Source organism: Mustela lutreola, chromosome 9, assembly GCF_030435805.1.
Source record: "Mustela lutreola isolate mMusLut2 chromosome 9, mMusLut2.pri, whole genome shotgun sequence".
Classification (NCBI taxonomy): Eukaryota; Metazoa; Chordata; class Mammalia; order Carnivora; family Mustelidae; genus Mustela; species Mustela lutreola.
The window spans coordinates 66,199,312-66,220,431 of NC_081298.1; the positions used below are offsets into that span (position 1 = coordinate 66,199,312).

Genomic DNA, 21,120 nt, shown 5'->3' on the forward strand with positions numbered 1-21,120 from the left:
CGGTAATGGGCTCAATGACATTTCCTGCTAATCCACGGGTTTCTGTACTCTGCCATCCCATCTGTGGGGACTGGAACTGCCTTATTCACAAAGAGCTGTGGTCAGGCTCTATGGTCACTCCAACAGAGCTCTGTGGCCTGTGGATTTTCCACACCCACTCCCAACCTCCTAGATATAGGTATTTTTTTAAGGGTTGTTTTTTTTTTTAAGGTAACAGAAATGTATTATCTCACAATATAGGAGGACAGACAAGACATATATAAATATATATATATATATATATATATATATATATATATATATATATATATTTTTTTTTTTTTTAAAGTTAGTTTTGCAGTCTTTTAGGGCTGGCTCCAATCAAGACAGAGGTCCTCATGACCTTCCAAGGGAGGGACTCATGGTGGCTTCGAGATAAAGAGTCTGCCCCTGTTTCTCTATCCCTACTGTCCCCACATGGGCAGGCTTTGCAGAGCAAGGCACCTCAGAGAATGGGATGCTCGGGTCCCCAGGCCTTTCTGCAGTGACATAAACCAGAAGAACCCTAGGGATGGTACTCAAACACTTTCCCTTCTTGGGTTTGAACCTCAGAGAGGTCTCCCTACTGCCAGCCCCATGGCAGGAGCTCCTGATGCCCTGGCAGTGACCTTGTGGTGTCTGGATGGAGCCATTCTGTTCTCATGCAGAACCCACCCCTTTAGAAGGCTTCTGCCAGCAGAAGTAGGGACACAGCTGACACAGAGTGGCATGGATATCCTACAGATCAACCAAGCACACAGTCTGAGCCAGGGAGGGGCCTATCACCTGTTTTGGGTTTAGGGTCCCATAGATGATCTGGTGAAAGCCATCTCCCTGGACACAGTAGCATAGGCACAACTGTTACGGTTCAGGTCTAGGCATTCTTGGTGGCCTAGAAGCACACCCATGGGCCTCATGACCAGGAGTCCCCAACCTCCCCAAGGACCACGTCTCCCCACCCTCCGCGACGACACTTTCAGTGAGTGAAGCCTCTGGTGAGGGAGTTGGCCCCTGAGTAAGGTGAGGGCGGGAAAGGGGGAAGCACCCGTGAAAGGCAGGGCATACATACTACTGATGAGGGGGTGAAAGACTGGGGAGAAGAGGGGCTTCTTCACCTAGCCCCAGAGCCCAGGGGCAGGAGGCGCCTCCCCTGAGGTAGGCTAGGGGTTGAGGGAGAGCCAGAACGCTGCCCTCCAAACCCAGCTTCCCCACCCTACACACTGTGGGCTCCAAGCAGATTTTCAAAAAGTGCCATTAGCCTCCCCACCTTAGGCCAGGGGACATGATTCTGTCAGCAGAAAACTTCAACCCAAAAGCTGGGAAGAAACACTGCATCGAGATGCCAAATGCTGGAACAGGAGGGCCCTTAGGGGACTGGGGGCCTGAGGAAGGGCCAGGTGGGCAGTAAGAGAATTCCCTGTGCCACTTCCTTCAGGACAGCTCTGTCCCCCTCTGCTCCCAGCCTCCACTGGCAGGTAACACTGCACTTGGGAAAAGGACTTGCTCATTAAACAACGTCAGATGCCAGGCCCGGACTCTTTCTTATGACACACACTCTGACCTGGGCCAGGGCCAGGACCCCTTCCCACTCTAGGAGTCTAAGATTCTCCTCCGCAGGGGCACCTGGGTGGCTCAGTGGGTTACGCCTCTGCCTTTGGCTCGGGTCATGATCTCAGGGTCCTGGGATGGAGCCCTGCATCGGGCTCTCCGCTCAGCAGGGAGGCTGCTCCACACACCCCCCCAACTCTCTGCCTGCCTCTCTGCCTACTTGTGATCTCTCTGTCAAATAAATAAAATCTTTAAAAAAGAAAAAATTCTCCTCCGCACAGTTTTTGTCTCCATCAAGCCTAACCGACAATGGAGTAAACACACACACACATGCACACACCTGTGTGCACACACGCACACGCACACAAGCACATGCATGGCTGGCAGCAGATAGTGGGTCAGACTCTGCCTGACGCTCATGAGAGTGGAGCTTGGAAAAAAGTGTTGTCATTGGTACTGGAAGAGGAGGGCCTTTGTCCTTTGTGTATTTTCACTGAAGGTAAAAAAATAAACTTCTACACAGTAGGTAATGCTGTACTGTGCTTGGGATTAATGAGACAAGGGAACTCATCTCTTGGCCACATACACTATTTTATCTGTGTTTTAGTATTCCCTAAGCTATCTGCCTTTTCAAGTGAACGGATTTCACTTTCAATTTCAGTAATCTCCCAAATGCAGGGCTGAGGCTGAGGGTCAGGTCCAGCTCCTCAACACTAAGGACGGGCTCTGTAGAGTTGGCCACGCAGCAGCTCTTCTTACTCCTGGCCCATGGGCAGCTGAGCCCCACTGGAGACAGGATGGCAGGAGGACAGGAAGGGTTAGGAGTCAGAGTGGGCACAGGGTCAGTGTGGACTAGGAGCAGTGGGGCTGACCTGCAGGGGGAACGCCCGCCCTTGGCTTTATGCACTGGGGCTGCTCTTCAATGGGGCACGCTGGGAGCTTACCGTAAGGGCTCCCTGCTGCTCCCAAAACACACTTCTTGAGCCTTGGTGAGGCCAAAGTCATCCTGCAAGGTTTGCAGGCAAAGCTACCCATAGCATCCTCTGAAGGAGGCCAAAGGCCCAGGAAAGCCAGCTCTGCTGCCAGTGAGTTGGGGATGGACAGAGGAGATGCCCAGGCCCCCCACATGAAGGGAACCTCCTTTGGCTGGGTCAGCTGCGGCTTCCCTTTATCAGCTAACATGGCTGCAGCACCCACCAGTTTCCCCTGATTCTTTGTGAGCCTGTCTTCATTGCCAGTGTAAGTCTCCCATCCAGTGAGCTGGCACTGCGCTTCTTTCTGCTCTCCAAAGCAAGACAGCCTTGGCTGTGCTAAATAGACCCGAAGGGGGAACATGGTGGGAATAGGGATGCTCCAGCGCCCATCATCCTGGCCTCCCAGGATCAAGGGAACAAGATCTATTGTCCCCAGTATCACATGCCTTAGGGAAGAGAACAGAAAACAAAAGATGACCGACTTCCTTACTTCCTCCTGCAGAGCCACACACCTTCCTGCCACAGCTGGTCCAGCATGTCTTCTGTTCCCCAGTGTCCTGACTGGGTGGCAGTGGGTCCTCTGTGTCTAGGTGGGGGCAGGAAAGTCTGACCCTGCCACACCCACCATGGCCTGGGCCAAATGATCGTGAACCCTGCTCCAAAAAGAGGGGCCCTTGGGCAGTGTGACCTGGTTGAGGGGGGCAGATATGGAGCGCCAAGGATGGAGGGAGAGGCCAGGACTGCTCAGGAAGGAGGGAACCCCTTTCTCCCAATGCCTGTGACCTGCCTAGGGGCAGGGAGGTGGTTCACTGGGCCTCTGCCAGCCCAGCCAGAGTGAGCAACTCACCCTGAACTGGTTGGGCCAGGGTTATGATTAGGTTACACAAGCAGTGTCCCTGTGTGGCTCAAACACAGAGCCCAAGGCGAGGTGGAAGCAGCTCCAGCACGTGCATGTGAACACAGTCTCCCCTGGGGTCCCTGTTCCCCCTAGAGCCTGCGGCTGTAGCATGGAGCTCACCACTCACGCCACCCTCCCCCCATGCCTCCAGGCACAGAATGACAGAGCCTTCTCTGACCCCATGGGGCCTGCCCCCCTCCATCCTCCAGCCAAGGGCTGTGCATGCAGTTGGCACTTAATCAGTGTGCGCCGGCTGGCTATGTGGCAGGGTGGGGGCGCGCACGGGCACCAGTGTCTGCGGCAGGCCGGCCCCTAGCCGTGTCCACAGGGAACTCACTTGAAGTTCTCGGGGTACTCTGTGATGGCCATGTTGATGACGTCCAGGGCGTGCTGGTAGTACTTCTGGGCAGAGAAAAGGAGGGCCAGCAGGTGGAGGGCATTGGCATCATCCCCGCACACTTTCAGGGCCTCCTGCAGCTGCTCCATGGCGCTGGAGATCTGCCCGAGAAGACAGCGGGCTTAGCAACCTTCTCCACCCAACCTCCCCCCAGGATTCCAGGGCTAGTGCCGGCCAATGAGGGCAGAGCAGACTCAAGTGAGACCCTGGGCCTTGGGTGCAGTGCTCTGACAAGAACACACGGCCCAAAGTACTGTGGCGAGAGGGTGCTATCATCCCAGGTCAGGCTTGGGAATAAAGAGGCAGGTTCATGGTGCAGCACAGAGGACCTGGGTGGGTGTGGGGGCTCCAAGGAGGCCAGCCCGGTCCCTTTGTGCAGAGCCAGAGGGGGCCTCTCCGCACCTGTCCGTGCAGGGATGGAGGTCAGCACTCAAACGCCCCTTCCTGCTCAGAGGCCCACCTTGGCAAGAGCTGCAGCTCTGGGGTCGGCAGGGAGGTGGTGGGGAAATAGAAGCTGGCCCTGCCACTTCTTCGCTAGAGTCATCGGTTGACCTCTCTGAGCTGCCGTTCTTAGCTACAAAGTGAGGAGGGCAGTCCTGCCTGTGCCAGGAGCTGAGAGGGTAGGATGACATGAGAGAACATTCTGCCCAGTTCTGCACATGTGTGAGATGTGCCTATCCCTCCTCAAGTCCCCAGAGCCCAGGCAGCCTCAGAGCAGTAATACACTGCCTTCTCATCCAGAGGCTTATCATGAACTTGACTGGCAAGAGAAGCACCGGCGCTTTTATGGAGGGTGAAAACTACAGAGCTCTCAGGTATGTGCACCCGTGTTCTTCGGAGCACCAGAGCAGAGTGCTGCTCCTTGAGGACAGTGGCAGAGAGGTACCAAGAGCCTCACCCCGGACCTGGAAGTCGAGCCTTGTGGGGAAAGGTTGGTGGAAGGTGAGGACCTAAATGCTTCCTGCAGTCACTCAGCAATGTCTAAGGAGACCGAACCCTTCAAGGGGCCTCGAGGGCCAAGATTAATCCCTTCCTGGGTGGCCCCATGGGCTTTACCACATTTTCTGACTTAATCCTCACTGGGTCCCTCAGAGATGCAGGGCAAAGGGACTCATGTAACAGATGAGAAAACAGGGATTCAGAGAGGTCAAGTCCTTGCAAAGGGTCACGTGGCTGGGCAAAGCAGTGGTAGCAGGAGCAACTCCACAGCCCTCAGGGACCTGGGAGTTAGGAAATGCGACAACCCACCTGGCGGACAAGGGCCAGCTGCAGCGAGACATAGAGGATGACTTGGGGGTCACTGGGCGCCAGCTGCTGGGCTCTGTATGGGGAGAAGGAGTGACAGATCAGCGAGCAAGGACTGGGCACCCTGTGTGTGCCATGGGCCTCCAGCATGCCAGCCCTGGGCTGTGTTCTACAGGGAGAAATGTCAGGGGTTCTCAGAGGTTGCCCAGTGGGGGAGAATGGTGGTGGCAGCCTGTGGGCAGCAGGCTCCCAGTGAGCTGGCCAAGGCCCTGTGATGGCCTTAGACAGAGCCTGGAGCCTGACCTCTCCTCCGCAGGACAGAAGGGAACAGCCCTGCCATTGGAGAGGCTGTGAAGGGCCTCTCTGGGACAGAAGCCTGGGGAATGAAGAGCTGGCCCTGGTAGCTCCGCAGGCATTGGCTCAGATGGGACTCTGTCACCTCCCTGGGTTCAGGAACAACGCCGCCAGGCCAGAGTGGGGCTGGATGTGCTAGTATGTTCCCATAAAGGTAGCACTAGATGTCTAGCACCGCCTACAGGCTAGCATCTTTCACAGCAGTACTGGGGAAGGGTTTCTCTGGCATCCCCCTCCCTTCCTCCCTCCAGCACCCTGGATGCCAGGAAATGTCTGTGAGGACAGCATGGGGGCTCCTTACAGCCCTCAAGTCAGTGAAGGGCTGGCAGGAGGCAAACACCAATTTTGAGTCCCTGCTACACTTAAGGTGCATTCGCGAGGTGCTTCTCTAGCTCTATCTCACAGAATTCTCACAACAGTCATGGGCTAATTCCCGGGTTAGAGCCCTGAGCTGCAGTGGGGAGGAGTCTGGGGGCAGTCTGCCATCACTGGAGGGCTCAGCCCACCCACCCCACCTCACCCCAGAGGCCTGTCCCCACTTCCCACATGAGCTCTCAGAGCCTTGGTTTCCTGGTCAATAAAATGGGGCCTGAAACCTTCAGTCTGCCTCCAGCAAGGGGTCCAGGGAGATAAAGCGTGTGAGTGTGCCACCTGGTGCCTCTGCTGGGCCGGTGGTCCCCTCTCACCTGTCCAGGGTCTGTAATGCTTTCCGGTGCAACTCATCTTGCTTGGATTTCAGAGTCGCTGCAGAAGAGAAGACAAAGATTGAGCTGTGAGGGGTTGCCAGACCAGCTCTGCCCCATCCCGGGCACGTGAGCCCTGGCCAGCAAATGCTTGCATTCAAGCAGTCTCTGTGGGATGGTGTGGGGCGTCCGCTTGGCCCCAGCTTCCCAGTGTGTGCCTTAGCATACCAGCTCCTTTCACCTCTTTGTCTTCTCTGCTACCTAACCCTTGAGAGACAGCCTCCAGGGGCTGATGCCTGCTTCCGGGGGCTTCCTTACTCACAGGACTCTGCTTTTGTAACCATTTTAACAATATTTCAGTGTTAAAATTTAATGGCAGGCGTTTGAAGCCTTAGGTGCACACCTGGTAAGCTTTAAAATGACTGTCAACCAGGCCCCAGCCCAGCCCTGGTCAGATTACTCTTCCACGTTTAGTCTGAATGGGACACCATCTCTCCCCTTCCTGCAAGCATAGAGAAGTCGGTGACTGCCTCACTGATGAGGGCACACGTGGCTGAGCGGGCAGGGTTCGGGAAAGAATGCCAGGCTCAGGGCAGCAAGAGTCGAATCCGTCCTCCAAACACAAGTATTTATTAAGCCCGACTGTGTACCCAGCGCTGCCCCACGTGTCAAGGGAGGTTTAAAAGATCCCAGAGGGACACAGCAGTGCTGAGGTAAGAGCAAAGCAGAATTCAGACACCCCGTGGGGTCCAGGCGGGCAGCGTATTACAGACTGCGAGCACCGAGAGTTCCAGAGGCGGGCAGCAGCTCTGCCAAGGGGCTGGGGCCACGCCTGGAAGGAAGCGCCCATGAAAAACGCATGTGTGAGAGTGATGAAGTCTGGTAAAAGAGTAGAAATGGGACTGAGGTGTGTGTGAGTGTGTGTGTGTGTGTGTGTGTGTACTCGAGGGAGATGTGCTGGGTGGTGGGGTGGGCACTGGTGGGAAGAGATGCCCGAGGGGCCCCTGGGAGGCCTGACCCCCCAAGCAGAGGCTCTGAGGCCCCAGCACTCACCATCAGTGGCCTGCAGGCTGTAAGTGAGGCCCAGTGCCAGGTAGCCCTTGGCAAGGAATTCCCCGGCTTCCTCCCCGAGGTTGATCACCATCATGGCAAAGCGCTCTGCGTCCTCCAGCTGCAAAGAGGAGAGGCACAGTTCACTGGGAGGGCCTTCCTGGCCCCGGCATGCCAGAGGTGCAGTCACCAGCCTGGGACACGCAGAGCCACAATTCCTCACGTGTGAGCAGCGCACGATCATAGGCCAGGTGCCTTGTCTAAGACCACACCACCACTAGGTGGAAGAAATAAGGCTATTTCCTATAGCAGCAACTCCCTAGACCTCTCCCCTGCAATCCAAGGGGCTGTGCTCCACATCACAGGGTGGTAGCTCTCACAGGAAACAGCTTCCCTCGCCCTAAACAGCTAGCTCCCTAGAGCTTACTCTGCCAAGAGTAGGGACCCAGGACCGGCCCAGTCTGTGACAGCTCCTTGCACCATCTGGTCTCCGTCTGTGCCTGCCCTGTGCAGCAAAGAGAGGGAAGCCGGGGCCGGGGGGCAGGCAGGGCCCTGGGACTGGTCTTGGGGACACCGTCAACCCTGCAGAACAGGCAGGCTGCCTCTGGCTCTGTCTGCGAGCTCGCTCCCGGACACAAGGAGCTCAAACTTTTCAGGGGAAAAAGGCCTGAGGTTGTTTTTGTCCTGGGAGCAGGAAGAACTGTTCCAGTTGGAAAGGGGCCAGTGGGCGCAGATCACGTGTGCACACACCATCACACATGTCATGTGACACGAAGAGGGACACACACAAGGCAGCCCTCTCAAGCCATCTGGGGCACCTAAAGCAGTCAGGCCAGTCAGGGAGGCGGGAGACAGCTGAGGGTCTCTGCCATGCCCACTCATAGCCCACAGGCCTCTAAGATGCCCTCCTCCTCCTCCCCAGCCCAGGAATGTCACCTGTCCATTAGTCTGGCACAGCAGTGTATTAGTGTTAGCGTCACCGAGAACAAGGACTGGCATACCCCAAAGGCCCACTGAAACCCAGATGTCACGGCCCACTGTGGGGGACATCTTGCCTCCAGCAGAGGCCCATCAGGGAGTTACCTTCAACCGAGGAGTTAAATTCAAACCCAAGTTGGCTCCTGGCCTTCACGCCAGTGTTGTTCCTGGCTACCCCACCCTGGAAGGAGAGGGTTCAGCTCTGCACATCTTGTGGCCTGACCACTGGCCACAGCCGGGATGCCGGTAGCCCTTCCAGCCCTGGGATGTGGAGCTGAGACCCCAAGACAGAGGCCATCGGCAAAGGGGATTTGGGTATGCCTGCCCTCTGCACACACCTATGGGAAGCCCTGTGCAGGAAAAGGGCTGAAGGAGCAGAGAGCCCACCATGCGGGGAGGGAAACAACAGAACCAAAACACGAGGAAGCAGAGCATATGACTTGACAGCCCAGACAACGATGGGGCAGTGGGGGGCAGGTCAGGGGGTGCTGAATCCCTCTGAGGCCTGTCTGCCGGCATGATACGTGCCGACGAGGGCAGCATTCCAGCCCCATCATGCTGCTGCTCTGCTTGCTGGCCTGGGCAGTGGGCCACCTCCAGTCTGGGGAAGCTGGTCACTGAGAGGAACAGGGAGTCTAAGGACCTAAGCTCTGACACCATCATGCCCCAGATCTCAAGGTCTTGGGGAGGCCGTAGCTTAGGAAACCCGTCCACTGCCTGCTGCCCAGCCTCCGCCAGCCAGGCAGGCCGAAAGCTGGAGCGGCTAAGATCAGTGTCCGGTGGCACCTGGCCCAGCGGGACCTGGAGCAGTGGGGGCGGGGGGTGTGTGAGCCTGAAAGACAAGCTGTGGACACTGGCTGTGGTCCTTGCCCAGCACCTGACAGCTGAGGAGTCAGGAGCAGATCACTTAGTTTCTGTGCCCCAAAGGTCCTCTTCTGCGAAATGGAGACTCAGACCCCCTACCCCTACCTGCTCCTCCGCACAGACCTCTGCTAAGGCTTCTGCAGCAGCAGGCTCTGTGATGGGCCCAGCTGGGGAGCCCCAACAACAAGGGAGAGGGAGGCCTGTATGAGCTCGCACACAATCCCCACAAGACAGGGTAGCCCCCGAGTAAGGCCCCACCGTGTGATGCTGGCATGGGGCCAGCGGGGCTCCAAGGGAAGGACAATCATGTGGCTATAGTTGTCCAAGGAAGACTCATGGCCGAGGGGGGACATGATTAAAGGGTTAAGTGAACAAATTGCCCCTCACCCCACATCCCATGACTGATGAAGCTCATCTCATACGCTGTCTTTAGGCATCATTATGCCCCATTCAAACAGGAGCAAGCTGTTTTATAAACCACCAAGTACAAGTTACAGATTCTAGAAACCCATCGCATCTATGTATAGACATTCTTCCCAAGACCATGTCCTTCTTCTCAGCAAACTCCAGCTTTGATCTCTGGTAACTCATGTAGGGAAGGTGCCGGGAATGAAGCTCAACGGCTACTGGCAAACAGGGAAAAGTCACTCTCCGGTTCACACACATCACAGTCTGGGCCAGGAGAGCTCACCAGACTTTAGCTTTAAAAAAAAAAAGTGCAGGGGCACCAGGGTGGCTCAGTGGGTTAAGCTGCTGCCTTCGACTCAGGTCATGATCTCAGAGTCCTGGGATAGAGTCCCGCATCAGGCTCTCTGCTCAGCAGGGAGCCTGCTTCCTCTTCTCTCTCTGGCTGCCTCTCTGCCTGCTTGTGATCTCTGTCAAATAAATAAATAAAATCTTTAAGAAAAAAAAAAAAGTGCAAAAGGGGTGCCCGGGTGGCTCAGTTAATTGAGCATCCGACTCAGGTCATAATCTTGGGGTCACGGGATCAAGCCCTGTTCCATGCTAGGTGTGGGGCCTGCTTGGGATTCGCTCTCTCCCTCTCTGTCTGCCCCTATGCACCCCCTCCCTCTTTAAAAAGTGAAAGCAGGGGCACCCTGGGTGGCTCAGTTGGTTAAGCATCTGACTCTTTATTGTGGCTCAGGTCATGATCTCAGGGTCAGGAGATTGAGCCTGCTTGAAATCCTCTTTCTCCCTCTGCCCCTCCCCCTCTAAATAAATATATCTTTAGGGCGCCTGGGTGGCTCAGTGGGTTAAGCCGCTGCCTTCGGCTCAGGTCATGATCTCAGGGTCCTGGGATCGAGTCCCGCATCGGGCTCTCTGCTCGGCGGGGAACCTGCTTCCCTCTCTCTCTCTCTGCCTGCCTCTCCGACTACTTGTGATTTCTCTCTGTCAAATAAATAAATAAAATCTTTAAAAAAAAAAAATCTTTAAAGACAAAAAAGGAGTTCTAAGTCAAAACCCATGAATGGGTCTCAACTTCCAATGTGAAAGCCACAGCTCTAATCCAGCGGCTGACCGAGCTGCCCAGCGCCGGTCTCCAGCCGCCCCCATCATCCTGCCCCCCGGGACTACCTCACTTAGCCATTCCAGTCTCCAGTCACTTCCTCTGGTGGCCTCGAAAGTCAACAGCTGGTGGAGCTAAGGTTGGGGCTTCTGCTCAGGTTACAGTGCTGGGCCCTCCTTGCACATCAAAACACCTCCAAAGGGATGGGTTTTTAAAGTTCTTTTCCACCATTCTCCTTCCAGTGATATACTGCTTTTTAATATCTTTTTTACCTACAGCAGCCCTGTCACTTCGCCACAAAGTCCAGGTAGAGACCCTCCATGCCCCCATGCCCCTCCTCTAAACTAGAGCAGTTTAGAGCCTGATGGCACAGGTGTCACACAGCTGAAGGTTCTGGGGCACAGGGAGCTTAGAGGACTTGTCCGAAGCCACCTGGCAAGGGAGTGACAGGCCTGAGTGTCCAACCCAGGTCTCCTTAGCCTGCGTCTGGATCCTTCTGAGCTGCCCAAGTCACGGCTGCCCTTGGCAGTTTCCGCCTTTCTTCCTCTCTGACCGTTTGGGAGAAGGATGCAGGAAGACTCTAACGTTTGGACCCTTTACTTTGGTTTTCCAGAAGGGCCATGTTCCCGTGACTTCACAGGTCCCGACAGCTCTCCAGACTGTTCAATTTGGTGCCTACACAGACAGGCCTCTGGCTCGGTGGCCTCATCCATCTTGCACTGGGCCAAAGAGGTTGTTCCCATGGCATTTCAGCCTCTTCCTCCCTTCCTGGGAATTGGAGAAAGTTCCCTTCTGAGCCTGCTAAGCATGTTGAAACAGCACCTCTGGTTCTCAGGCCATTCCAGGCCCCCGGGGCCTATTGCTAACTGCTCCACTGAAAACGCACTTCTCCCTTCCTGAGAGGAACAGGGCGAGGTTTCCTCATTTCCACATCCAGTGGCATGGTGGCTGGCATTCTTTCTTCCCTGCCTCATAAACCCTCAACTCGTCTTCCTGGCTCTGGCCACCCCTGGATCCGAACAAGGAAGGTAGAAACACAAAAGCACCTCCCTTCTGAGAACCTGGTGTTTTGAAGGTACTGTTGCTCAGCAGGTATCTGCCGTGTTCGAGACAGCGACGCTCCTTGGCTCTGGTGTCAGAGCCACCTGTATGGGGTGTTTGTGACTGCCAATGGGGTACAGAGGAGACCCAGAGAGGGTGAATTATTCCCTGAAGTCAAACAGCTGCTAACTGGGTAGGCAGGGATTTGAACTCTATGCTCTCTGCCTCCAAAGCCTGTGCCGTTTCCACACTTCTTCCCCTCAGGAAAGAAGCTGAAAGACACCACAGACCTTTTCCAGAGGAGCTTGGCCTGTTTTCCTGTTTCCTAACTCCCCTCTCGTGTGTGACATGCAGCACACATGCACACCCCCATCTCCTATCCTCCTAGGGAAGCCTCAACTTTTTAAATTATATACATTTTAAATAATTGTGTTTGGAGAAATACTAAAATAAAATATTTACAATTCTTTTCTTCCTGCCCCAAATGACCAGCTGGGGACCTTGGCAAGACATCAGCCACATCAAGGCAGGAGGCTGCCACGCACTGCTATCCCTAGGTCAGAGCCTCAGATGCCCCCTCCCTACCTAGAGGAGCCTCAGGCTAAGCCTCGGGGCCAGTGCTCTCCCACCTGCCCCCACGCCTGCCCTGGGGGGCAATCACCTTGCAGAACACCCCATGTCAGCCAGCCTGTAACTGCCTGGGTCCCTCTGCCTGGTGCACCATGACCTGAGGGCCATCTTTCTCTCAGACCCAGGCTCAGCCTAGGGCGTCCCACACTGGCTCTGGGCACACAGACAGGACGTGGGGACAGCAGGTGCTCCACCTCTGGGCACATGGCCACCCCGACTGGTTTCACCCAGCGCAGCTCGTTTTTCAGATGTCCCAGTTTCAGCTTCCCTTCCTGCAACCTTGGCCAAGCTGTCCCCCCAGATTTCTGTCCTCTGCTCATGGAGCTTGGCTGGGCAATGGCTGGGCCTGCTGGGGCTACTAGGAACCAGAAGAAATGTGATGGCAAAAGGCAGAGGTGGCCTCAGATGCCTTTCAGGAACTGTGCTCCATCCCAAACACCAGCACCCTTCAGCCTGTCGAGGTCAGACCCATTCTTCCTGCTCGTGGCCCTGGAATAGAGAGTGCTGGGCTGCCCCTCTTCTGGCCTCCTTGGCAAAAAAGGCTGCCTTTAGCTACCCACGGTCTGCTCTCTGCCCAGCACCAATTTGGGAACGTGGGACCCACTGAACCAGAGGCAGACTTCCCACACCATCCCTCCCAGCCAGCTGGGGTGGGAGTCATTCTAGAAGATATGAGTAGACATCTACCCACATGCAGGGTTCTTTGCTGGGAAGAAGGGCTCAGGGTGCAGATGTGGTAAGTAAAGAAGCTCCCCGACTAGTTGGGAAGAGAAGTACCACAGAACGCAGAATTGGCTGCTGAGCGGCTATGCTCATCAGCCAGCAGGATCTATCCAATAAGCACCGATGTGGACTCTGGGCTGGGGTTTCAACAAGGAAGAGAGACAGTATCTGCCCTTAAGAGACACAGGGGATTACCAGGTAAAGTGTTAGGTGTCCAAGGCAGGTATAAAAAGGGGCTTCAGGGAGGTCTGGGAGTTCCAGGTTAGGGACGGCTGCCAGGAGTCACCCCCACCCCTCCAGCAGGACCTGGCTTGAGCCTGGACCCAGTTTCAATCCTGGCTCAAACCAGCCTCCAAAGCCATGCAGGCTTCTCAGCTGAAGTTAAAGAGCTCACCGTCCTCCCCAGTTTTGATGACAAGTCTGCATGTTTAAGTTTCCTTTTGGGCTTTTCTATTTATGTTGTCATTGATGACTTTGCTCCTAACTCATCTGATTTCAATTTGGACTGATTGGATCCTAATTTTATTACCATGTAATCTGAATGCATGTAATGACTGTAATTACGTCGCTGAGGGAAACAGCTCCTCCACGGCGAGAAGGCCTAAATTTAGGCTTCCTGGCAAGGGCGCTTGCCGGCTGGGTGGACACCCATAGCCACCTCAGAGCTAGAGGCCTCGGGGAGGACAGGGGTCCATCCCAGCCCCAGCTTGGTGAGGCGATGGGTGTGAAGCCCCTCTGAGGAGCCCCAAGAACACTCAGGAGCATGAGCGAGGGGTCAGCGAGCCCACCGTCTCTGTGACCCCTAGCTCCCGCCACGGCCCTCTGTTGCAGAGCAATGGTCTGGGTGTCTCTGCTGACATATCACCCACATCCCCACAGCTCCCCACCTGTAAGATGCAGGGTGCCAACAGGTCCCCTGGAGAGACGTGAGGGGTAAGGGGTTTCCCCACTAATCCCAGGGTGGGGGAAGCAAGCAGTGATGAAAGAACCTACCACAGGCCTGAGCCCTCCACAGTCCAAGGCCTCCTCCTCTGTGCATCTCCTGACCCGTCCAGCCTTCTACATACTTTATGTCATTTATGCCACATCTGAGGAACAGACTGTTATCATCTCCATTTTAAGAATGAGGAAACCAAGGCACAGCAAGGTTGTATACCAAGACCACCTGGAGGTAAGGCAGGGAAACTCTAACCCAACTCACACCGCAGCCACTTCCTAATGCCTGGAGCAGAGGTGGTTCTGCCAGATTTCCCCTCACTGAAGCCACACTCTTTGAGCCTGGGGCCAGACACCATGCTTCCCCCTCCTCTGCCATTCACAGTGAGGGGGGCCACAGCGGCCATGCAGGCCTCAGCTACAGAATTCTGAGAACCAGGAGACAGACGGGAAGGTACTCTTCCCCCCCTTGCTCCTCACGCTAGGGAGGCAGTCCTCTTTGTAGTGAAGAGAGGACAAGGCCCACGGGGCAGCGAGGTGGGGACCCAGAGAGGGTGGGGGCCAGTTTCTGGTCCCTGGGAGACTTGGCAGGAAGGCTTCAAACATGGAGTCTCCCTTCCCAGGGCTGGATGCCTGAGGAGGGGCCAGTGGCAGTGGGAGGCAGACAGGCTGCTGTAGGCCCCTGGGGCCTGGAACAAGCTGGGCACCCAACCACAGAGAGGGTGGGCTTGGGAAGTTGGGAGAACAGGCAGGGGAGGCCTCTGTGTGGGAGTGGCTCCCCATGGGGAGACATGGGCCTGAAGGGCTGATGAAGGAATGGGAGCTATTTCGTCCGAAGAAAAGAGAGGTGGTAGGGCAGACAGCAAACAGGCAGGAGAGGATACATTTGTTCTAGGATGGCCCCTGACCTCAGGAGGCTGGTGTGGGCACAAGGAAGTGGGGACCCTTGGGAAGAAGGCTCCCAGTAGGAGGAGACACTTTTGCAGAGGCTCCGCCCCAAGACCCTGCAGGCTCAGAGCAGCCCCTCGGGGGAGCCTAAGGAGGAGAGGGCCCCAGGCCCAGTGCCTTTCATGGCTCCGTGCTGCTGGCTTCTGGGAGGGCCTCAGAGCCAAGCTGCCGAATACCTGGTCTATGTGGAGAGGGTGCACCTGCCCAGTCAGCCACCTTGGCAGAGCCCTTGGCAGGCAGCTGAGCACAGGGCAGGGGCCCGCAGGCTGAGGCCGCAAGGAATGAGGGGCCCAAGAAAAGAGGCCACCTCTAGTCCTGCCCACACAGCACTGCCCCCCATAGTAATGTGAACATCTGTCCAAATGACGGCCAGCCCAAATGTTCTGAGTCCTGCCCACTACCGCACCACTGGGCAGGCAGGGGCCCCTGCTACTTTTGACTTTACATTTGGTTCCCTGGAGACCACATCTCAAGACTGAACCATAAACCTGATACCAGCCTGAGTCAGGGAACCTACTGCTACAGACGGAGGCTGGTTTTCTCAGACGATTCCTCCTTCCAGGCCTGCCTGCCTCACAGCTCCCCACACAACCCCCACCCCACCCCTTATACATACAGCAAGGTGTGCATGCCCTGATCTCATGCCCACCTGCCGCCCTTCTGCAGGAGCCGCTGGGCCTAGGTCCCTGCCCCCACAGCTCACTCACCCAGTGCAGGGACCCAATGCAGACCTTGGCGGCCATCAGGGGCACGGTGGGGTCCGAGGGTCGAAGCTTCATGCACTCCTGCAGCAGTGACACGGCGTAGGCTGACTGCAGAAGAAAGGGCAGGTGACACCATCACTGGCAGCCCTGGGTCTCAACAGACTGGGGGTCTCATGCCTACAGCAGGGGGCTTTCCCAAATAACCAGGCCTTGCTCTGCACCCCTTTTCCCCTAGGAGGCAGGAAGAGGGCCCAGCGGGAGGAGCCCTGGCCATGCTGGCAGACAAATCCCTCCCTGGCCCCAGATTCCGCATCTGGAGAATAGAGGCTGTGAGCCTTGCCCAGGTAACAAAAGTTCAGGTAACAACAGGTAGAATTGCTTCTAAAAGAATTCAGATGTGAACTACAGAAATTTCAGGGGCAAAAAAGGGCTCTTTCAAACTTCTGAGTTCAACAGCCTTGGTTTACAGGTGACAAGATGAGGCCGAAGCTCCAGAGAACTGGGAGGCAGGGCCGTGGTCAGGAGATGAGGGGGGCATAATGGCTGGCAGAGGAGAAGGAGAGAAGCTGAGCTGGCAGAGGCAGAGAGACCCTCCAGACAGGAGTCTGGGGCCCCTCAAGGCTGCAGGGCCTAAGTCACAGAGACAGAGCCAGAATGGACCTACTGAGGATGGCCACATGTGGACAGAGGCCAGGACGGGAAACCATCCTCAGGCAGGCAGTAATGCTACCAGTCACAGTAAGGAGAAAAAGAACACCAGCTAACACTTATTCAGATGTTACTATGCACCACACAGTTATAAATCAGAGCTCAGCAAAACACAGCCCACAGGCCAAATGTGGCCCTCTGTCTTCTTCTGTGAATAAAGTTTTATTGGAACTCAGCCACGCCCATTCATGTATGTATTGCCTACGGCTATTTTTATGACACAGTGGAGTTCCACAGAGACTGTTTGGCCTGCATAATCAAAAACGTCTACTATCTGACCCTGTACGCAAAGTTTGCTTTCCCCTGCTCTAGGTGCTTTATAAATTAAAATTTCACAACTTTCCTATGAGGTAGGTGAGCATGTCCCTATTTACAGATGAGGAAACTGAAAGGCAGAAAAGTTATGTAGCTTATTCTAAGGCACAGTACCCATCCATGGCTCTAGGCTTGTAACTGCCCTTTCCTGCCTCTGCAGTGACTCCTAGGGCAGGAGAAGCAGCCTGGGTCGCCCCGCTAGACAGACAGACAGACACACACACACGCACACACACACACGCACACAAGACGCATACCACTCAGGGCTTCTGACTGCGTTCAACATTTTTCCAAGAAACTCAACAGGGACACCCCTCCCCCCAAGTGTGCACACTCCATACTTGTGTGACACCCCAGGCAGGCAGGGGCATGTGTGTGAGCACAGTTCCCCTGTACTAAGCCCTACTGTGAGCCAGGCTTCCTTACCATTACTTAGCTTTCACCCTCCCCAGCAACTCCAGGGGGACCACTGAGGCAATGGGGTCTCTGGAAGGCTTATCAGTTCAAACTCAGTGTGAAAGACTGGAAGAGAGAGAGATGGATGCCCAGTCTTTCTCTAACTACCCCTCCCTTCCCCACCAGCTAAAGAAAAGCTCTTCTCAGCCCAGATATCACAGACTGAGGCTCTGGGCTCAGGCATATCAGGCCTGTTCGAGATGTCTCAGCCAAGGGCTGGCTCTGTGCCTGGTGCTGGGCTGGGGTTGTGGGGTCACTGCAGGAAGAGGGAAGAGGCCATGGCTCTTGGCTATCAGGTGCCTGCAGAAAGGCCAGGGGGAGAAGACCAAAGCTACCATCCCCCGATGCTCTCTCAGAAAGCGAGGGTGTGAGACCCAGCACAGGTGGGCGACCGCAGATGTCCTATTCCAGGCCTGAGCTGTGGGGAAGGGGCCCACGTGAGGGGCCTGAAGGAGTCACCAGGCGATCCACTTCTGTGAATGCCACTCCCAACCCCTGGCCACGGAACCCCAGCCACACACTACAGCAAGCTTCGGGCTCCCCTAGGCCTCCTTCCCTGGCTGCTGCCCTCTGCAGAGTGGAAGTTTCTCTGTCCTTGAGATGGAGGTTCTACAACCCTGACCATCCATGTTCATGTCACACAGACACAAAGCATTGCTCTTTCTTTCTTTCTTTCTTTCTTTTTTTTTTTTTTTAAGATCTTGTTTATTTGACGGAGATCACAAGAAGTAGACAGAGAGGCAGGCAGAGAGAGGAAGGGAAGCAGGCTCCCTGCTGAGCAGAATGCCCGATGCAGGGCTCCATCCCAGGACCCTGGGATCATGATCTGAGCCAAAGGCAGAGGCTTTAACCCACTAAGCCACCCAGGCGCCCCAGCATTGCTCTTTTAGGAGCCATCAGAGGACTCTAGTAAGGGCAGGCAGCTTGGGGTTTTGTGTCTTTTTTTTTTTTTTTTTTTTTTGTCATGGCGGTTACCTAGCAACACAGACAATGTGACTGCTGAGGAGACCAAGAGAAGGAGCGACCTAAATCATGTCATGGACCTTGTCTTTTCTTCCAGCAGGCTGAGGTGTCCAACATATATACGTCCACCAGCCACACCTTTGGCACGAGTGCAGGTACAAAACCTTGATTCCTACCTTGGGCTTTAGCAAAAGCCCAGCTCTGTCCACTCTGCTGGAGGGCTGCCTGGGCCAACTAGACAGACTGAGCTGGTGTGCAGGGTTCCTGAGGGGGCAGGGAGTGTGCTTCCAGAACAATCTCCTGCTGCAGCAAAGGCAGGCATGGGTATAATTCCATGTCTCCAGCCTGTGGAGCCTCACGTGTGAGGAACTCACTAATCACCCCAACACCCTGCCTGTAAGCCCATTCTTGTGCCCACCTTGCTGGTCTGTGAAGGAGTCGGGCTGAGATACCAGCTCCCTGGAGCCTGGGATGTGCTGGACTGTGTGTGGACTCTGTGAGCCCGGCTCCTCTCAGGAGGGACATCGAAGATCCCATCCCTCCCAGGAGAACACCTTCTCCCTTGACTGGGGAATTTCCCGGCACAGGGTCAGAGATTAAAGCTACCTTCTGAGAGATTAAAGCTAGCCTTCTTCAGAGGAGGGCTCCCCAGCTTTCCTTTGCATCTCAAAGGGTCCCACAACCCAAGAAGGGTAAGGACCACGGCCCTGGCCCTGGCGCTGGGCCTCTCCTCCTGGCCCACACTCTCGCTATTGTAAGATCAGAGGTTCTTTGTTTCTCCAAGGCAGGAAGACACTGTCACATGCAGCTGTGAGCTGTCTGCCCAGGCTCCGAGCCCCACCTCCTCCCCTCCCTCAGGCCTTGCTCTAGCTGCAGCCTGAGCTCTCCCTGAGCCTTGGCAAGACCCTGCTGAGCACAGAGCCAGGATAGACCAGGTCTGTGCCTTTAAGATGTTTTGGGGGGTGATCAACATGGTGGTGCTGGGGAAGAGGTTTGGGAAGACAGAGGCCCACTGGGGGTTGGGGGGGAGGAGATCCCCCCACTTGATTCTCACTCTACTTCCCTGGCTCCTTCCCACCTATTCCGCGGCAGCACTGCTCTTCTTCCTGTTTCCTGCCTAACCTTTGTGGAGGAGGTGCCGGCAAGCCAAGGAGGGCCCTCCTCTGAGCCGAGCTGCTGGGCTAGAAATGGCAGGTGGCACAGATGGGCGGGGGAGGGGGCAGGAATTCCCTCAGCCCAACAAAAGGGCTCTGGGTGTTTACAGCTCTTGGAACGATTTGCAAGTTCCTGCCACCTTCTTTCCTGCCTTCGTAGCATCCTCGGCTCTAACACCCTCAGCACCCAGCTCTGGAAAGGTTTTCCTTTCATGTTACTGCTGAAAATAGAGGCTTATGTAAGTGTAATTCTCATCAGAGCAGAAACCAGGGGGTGCTGGAACAGGGCTTGGTGGGTAGAGAGCAAAGGCGGCCCTGGTGACTGGGGATAAAGTCAGACCCCTTGTGCGGGGCAGAGAGAGCTCCCCTTGCCTCTGTCCCAGCCACATCCACTGGCACAGTTCTCCCCCCAGACTCCCTGTGGGCACTGCCCCACTGCTCCACCTTTCAACCCTTTCGTCCTCGGCAGGTCCTTCCATGGGAAGGTCCTTTCCTGATGCCACACCTGACGGGCAGGAAGAGAGCTACGGCCCAAATGAATGCATCCCCACTCAGAACCTATGCCCCACGCCTGTTGCCTGCAGTGGTACTCAACAAGTCACACATGGAAGTGCGCTGTTGCCCCAGGTGTAACTCCCAGGTGGACACCAGACTCACACGGGGATCTGAGTGTGTGATCCTCTGCTGCCCCTCACTCTCCCAGAGGTGAAAATCCGATGCTGGAGAACATTTCTGACTCACCAAGGAGCCCTCTGCCCAGCCCTGGAGGGGACTGGAGGAGAGCAGAGGCCCCGAAGGCAGGTGTGCCACCTCCCTCCCCCGCAACACGATCCCTGGGTCTTACCTTCCCACAAGCCACCATGGAGAGGGCCACTTGGTACCAAAGGTGAAATTCTTCAAACGCAAACTTCATGGCTCGCTCTAGGCACTGAGGAGAGAGAGCCAGTTAGCAAGTAGCCCCCCAGAGGTCCTCCCACCTCCCACCCCCCGGCGATCCAATATCCCCCAGGACAATCACTGCTCAGATCACTTCCCATATGAGGCTGCAGGAGGCCCATACTTGGTTTCGTAAGAAAACTTCAGGCATAACACCTGTCCCTGCCACTGGACAGATTATTCTGTGTGACATTCCACAAGTCTCCTACCCTCTCTGGCCCTTGGTTCCTACCTCCCTCATATGTGACTGCCTCACAGGGTGCTGGGGAAAAGGGAATGAAATTGGGTCTGGGTTTTTAACATGTCAGCATCCCGTGAAAATAATTACTAGTATTTATTATTGTTGTGCATGGTACCACTCTGTTTTTTTCACACGTGTTAATAACTTACACATGGTTCCCAGCCACCCTGGGAGGTGGGTTCTACCATTAGTCCCATTTCATAGATGAGAACGGTGAGGTCTGAATGACTTGCTAGAGTCACAGAGCCAGTAAGTGGCAGAGCGGGCTGGCCCGCAAAGCCGCCCAAATGGAAAGGCTTTTCTGCATTCTGCTGTTCTCTATGACCACTGAGAAAACAGACTGCCCCACCAGCCTGTCCGATCCTGGACAACCCCAAATCAGGGACAGCCTGGTGAAATCTAGCAGATACTACAAGCACTTCCACACGATGGAGGCAGAAGCCAGGCTGTGAGGCCAGGATTCACCACGTGGCCACGGACAGGCGGGTTGGGGGCAGAGGTGAGTTTCCGGGACCAGACAGCATGGATGTTAAGAGCTCAATGCCCTGGGTTCACGAGCTGGCTCAGATGTACCCCTTCCACCATCGAGGGCAGGAAACCACCTCTCCAGGCCTTGCCTTCCTCACTGGTAAACTCAAGAGAACACCACTTCAAGAAGGTAGCACCTAAAAGCACCTTGCATGGTGCTGGGCACAGGCTGGGGCTCAAATGTCACCAGTTCCCTCAGGGGCCCTCCTAACTTCGTGGAAAGAGAAGCTACTATAGGAATGGGCCTCTTGTGCAAGGAGACAGGGGCCCCAGAGCCACTCTTGATTCCAGCCCATATTTGAAAGTTCTAAAATACGTGCA

The 21,120-nt window shown here is 55.5% G+C and overlaps 1 protein-coding gene across 4 annotated transcripts in view; it reads right to left on the reverse strand.

The window, feature by feature from the left end:
• Positions 1–21,120, reverse strand: part of TTC7A (tetratricopeptide repeat domain 7A) — a 113,073-nt gene that overhangs the window by 36,815 nt on the left and 55,138 nt on the right. For 3 of the 4 annotated variants that reach the window (XM_059134545.1, XM_059134547.1, XM_059134548.1), the window contains 6 exons: positions 19,939–20,022; positions 15,502–15,606; positions 7,171–7,288; positions 6,121–6,178; positions 5,084–5,156; positions 3,776–3,936 (listed from right to left, as the gene is read on the reverse strand). In XM_059134545.1, coding sequence (XP_058990528.1) covers positions 3,776–3,936; positions 5,084–5,156; positions 6,121–6,178; positions 7,171–7,288; positions 15,502–15,606; positions 19,939–20,022 — 599 coding nt within the window. The remainder of the gene's footprint in view (positions 1–3,775; positions 3,937–5,083; positions 5,157–6,120; positions 6,179–7,170; positions 7,289–15,501; positions 15,607–19,938; positions 20,023–21,120) is intronic. The other variant, XM_059134546.1, reaches the window with a different exon arrangement.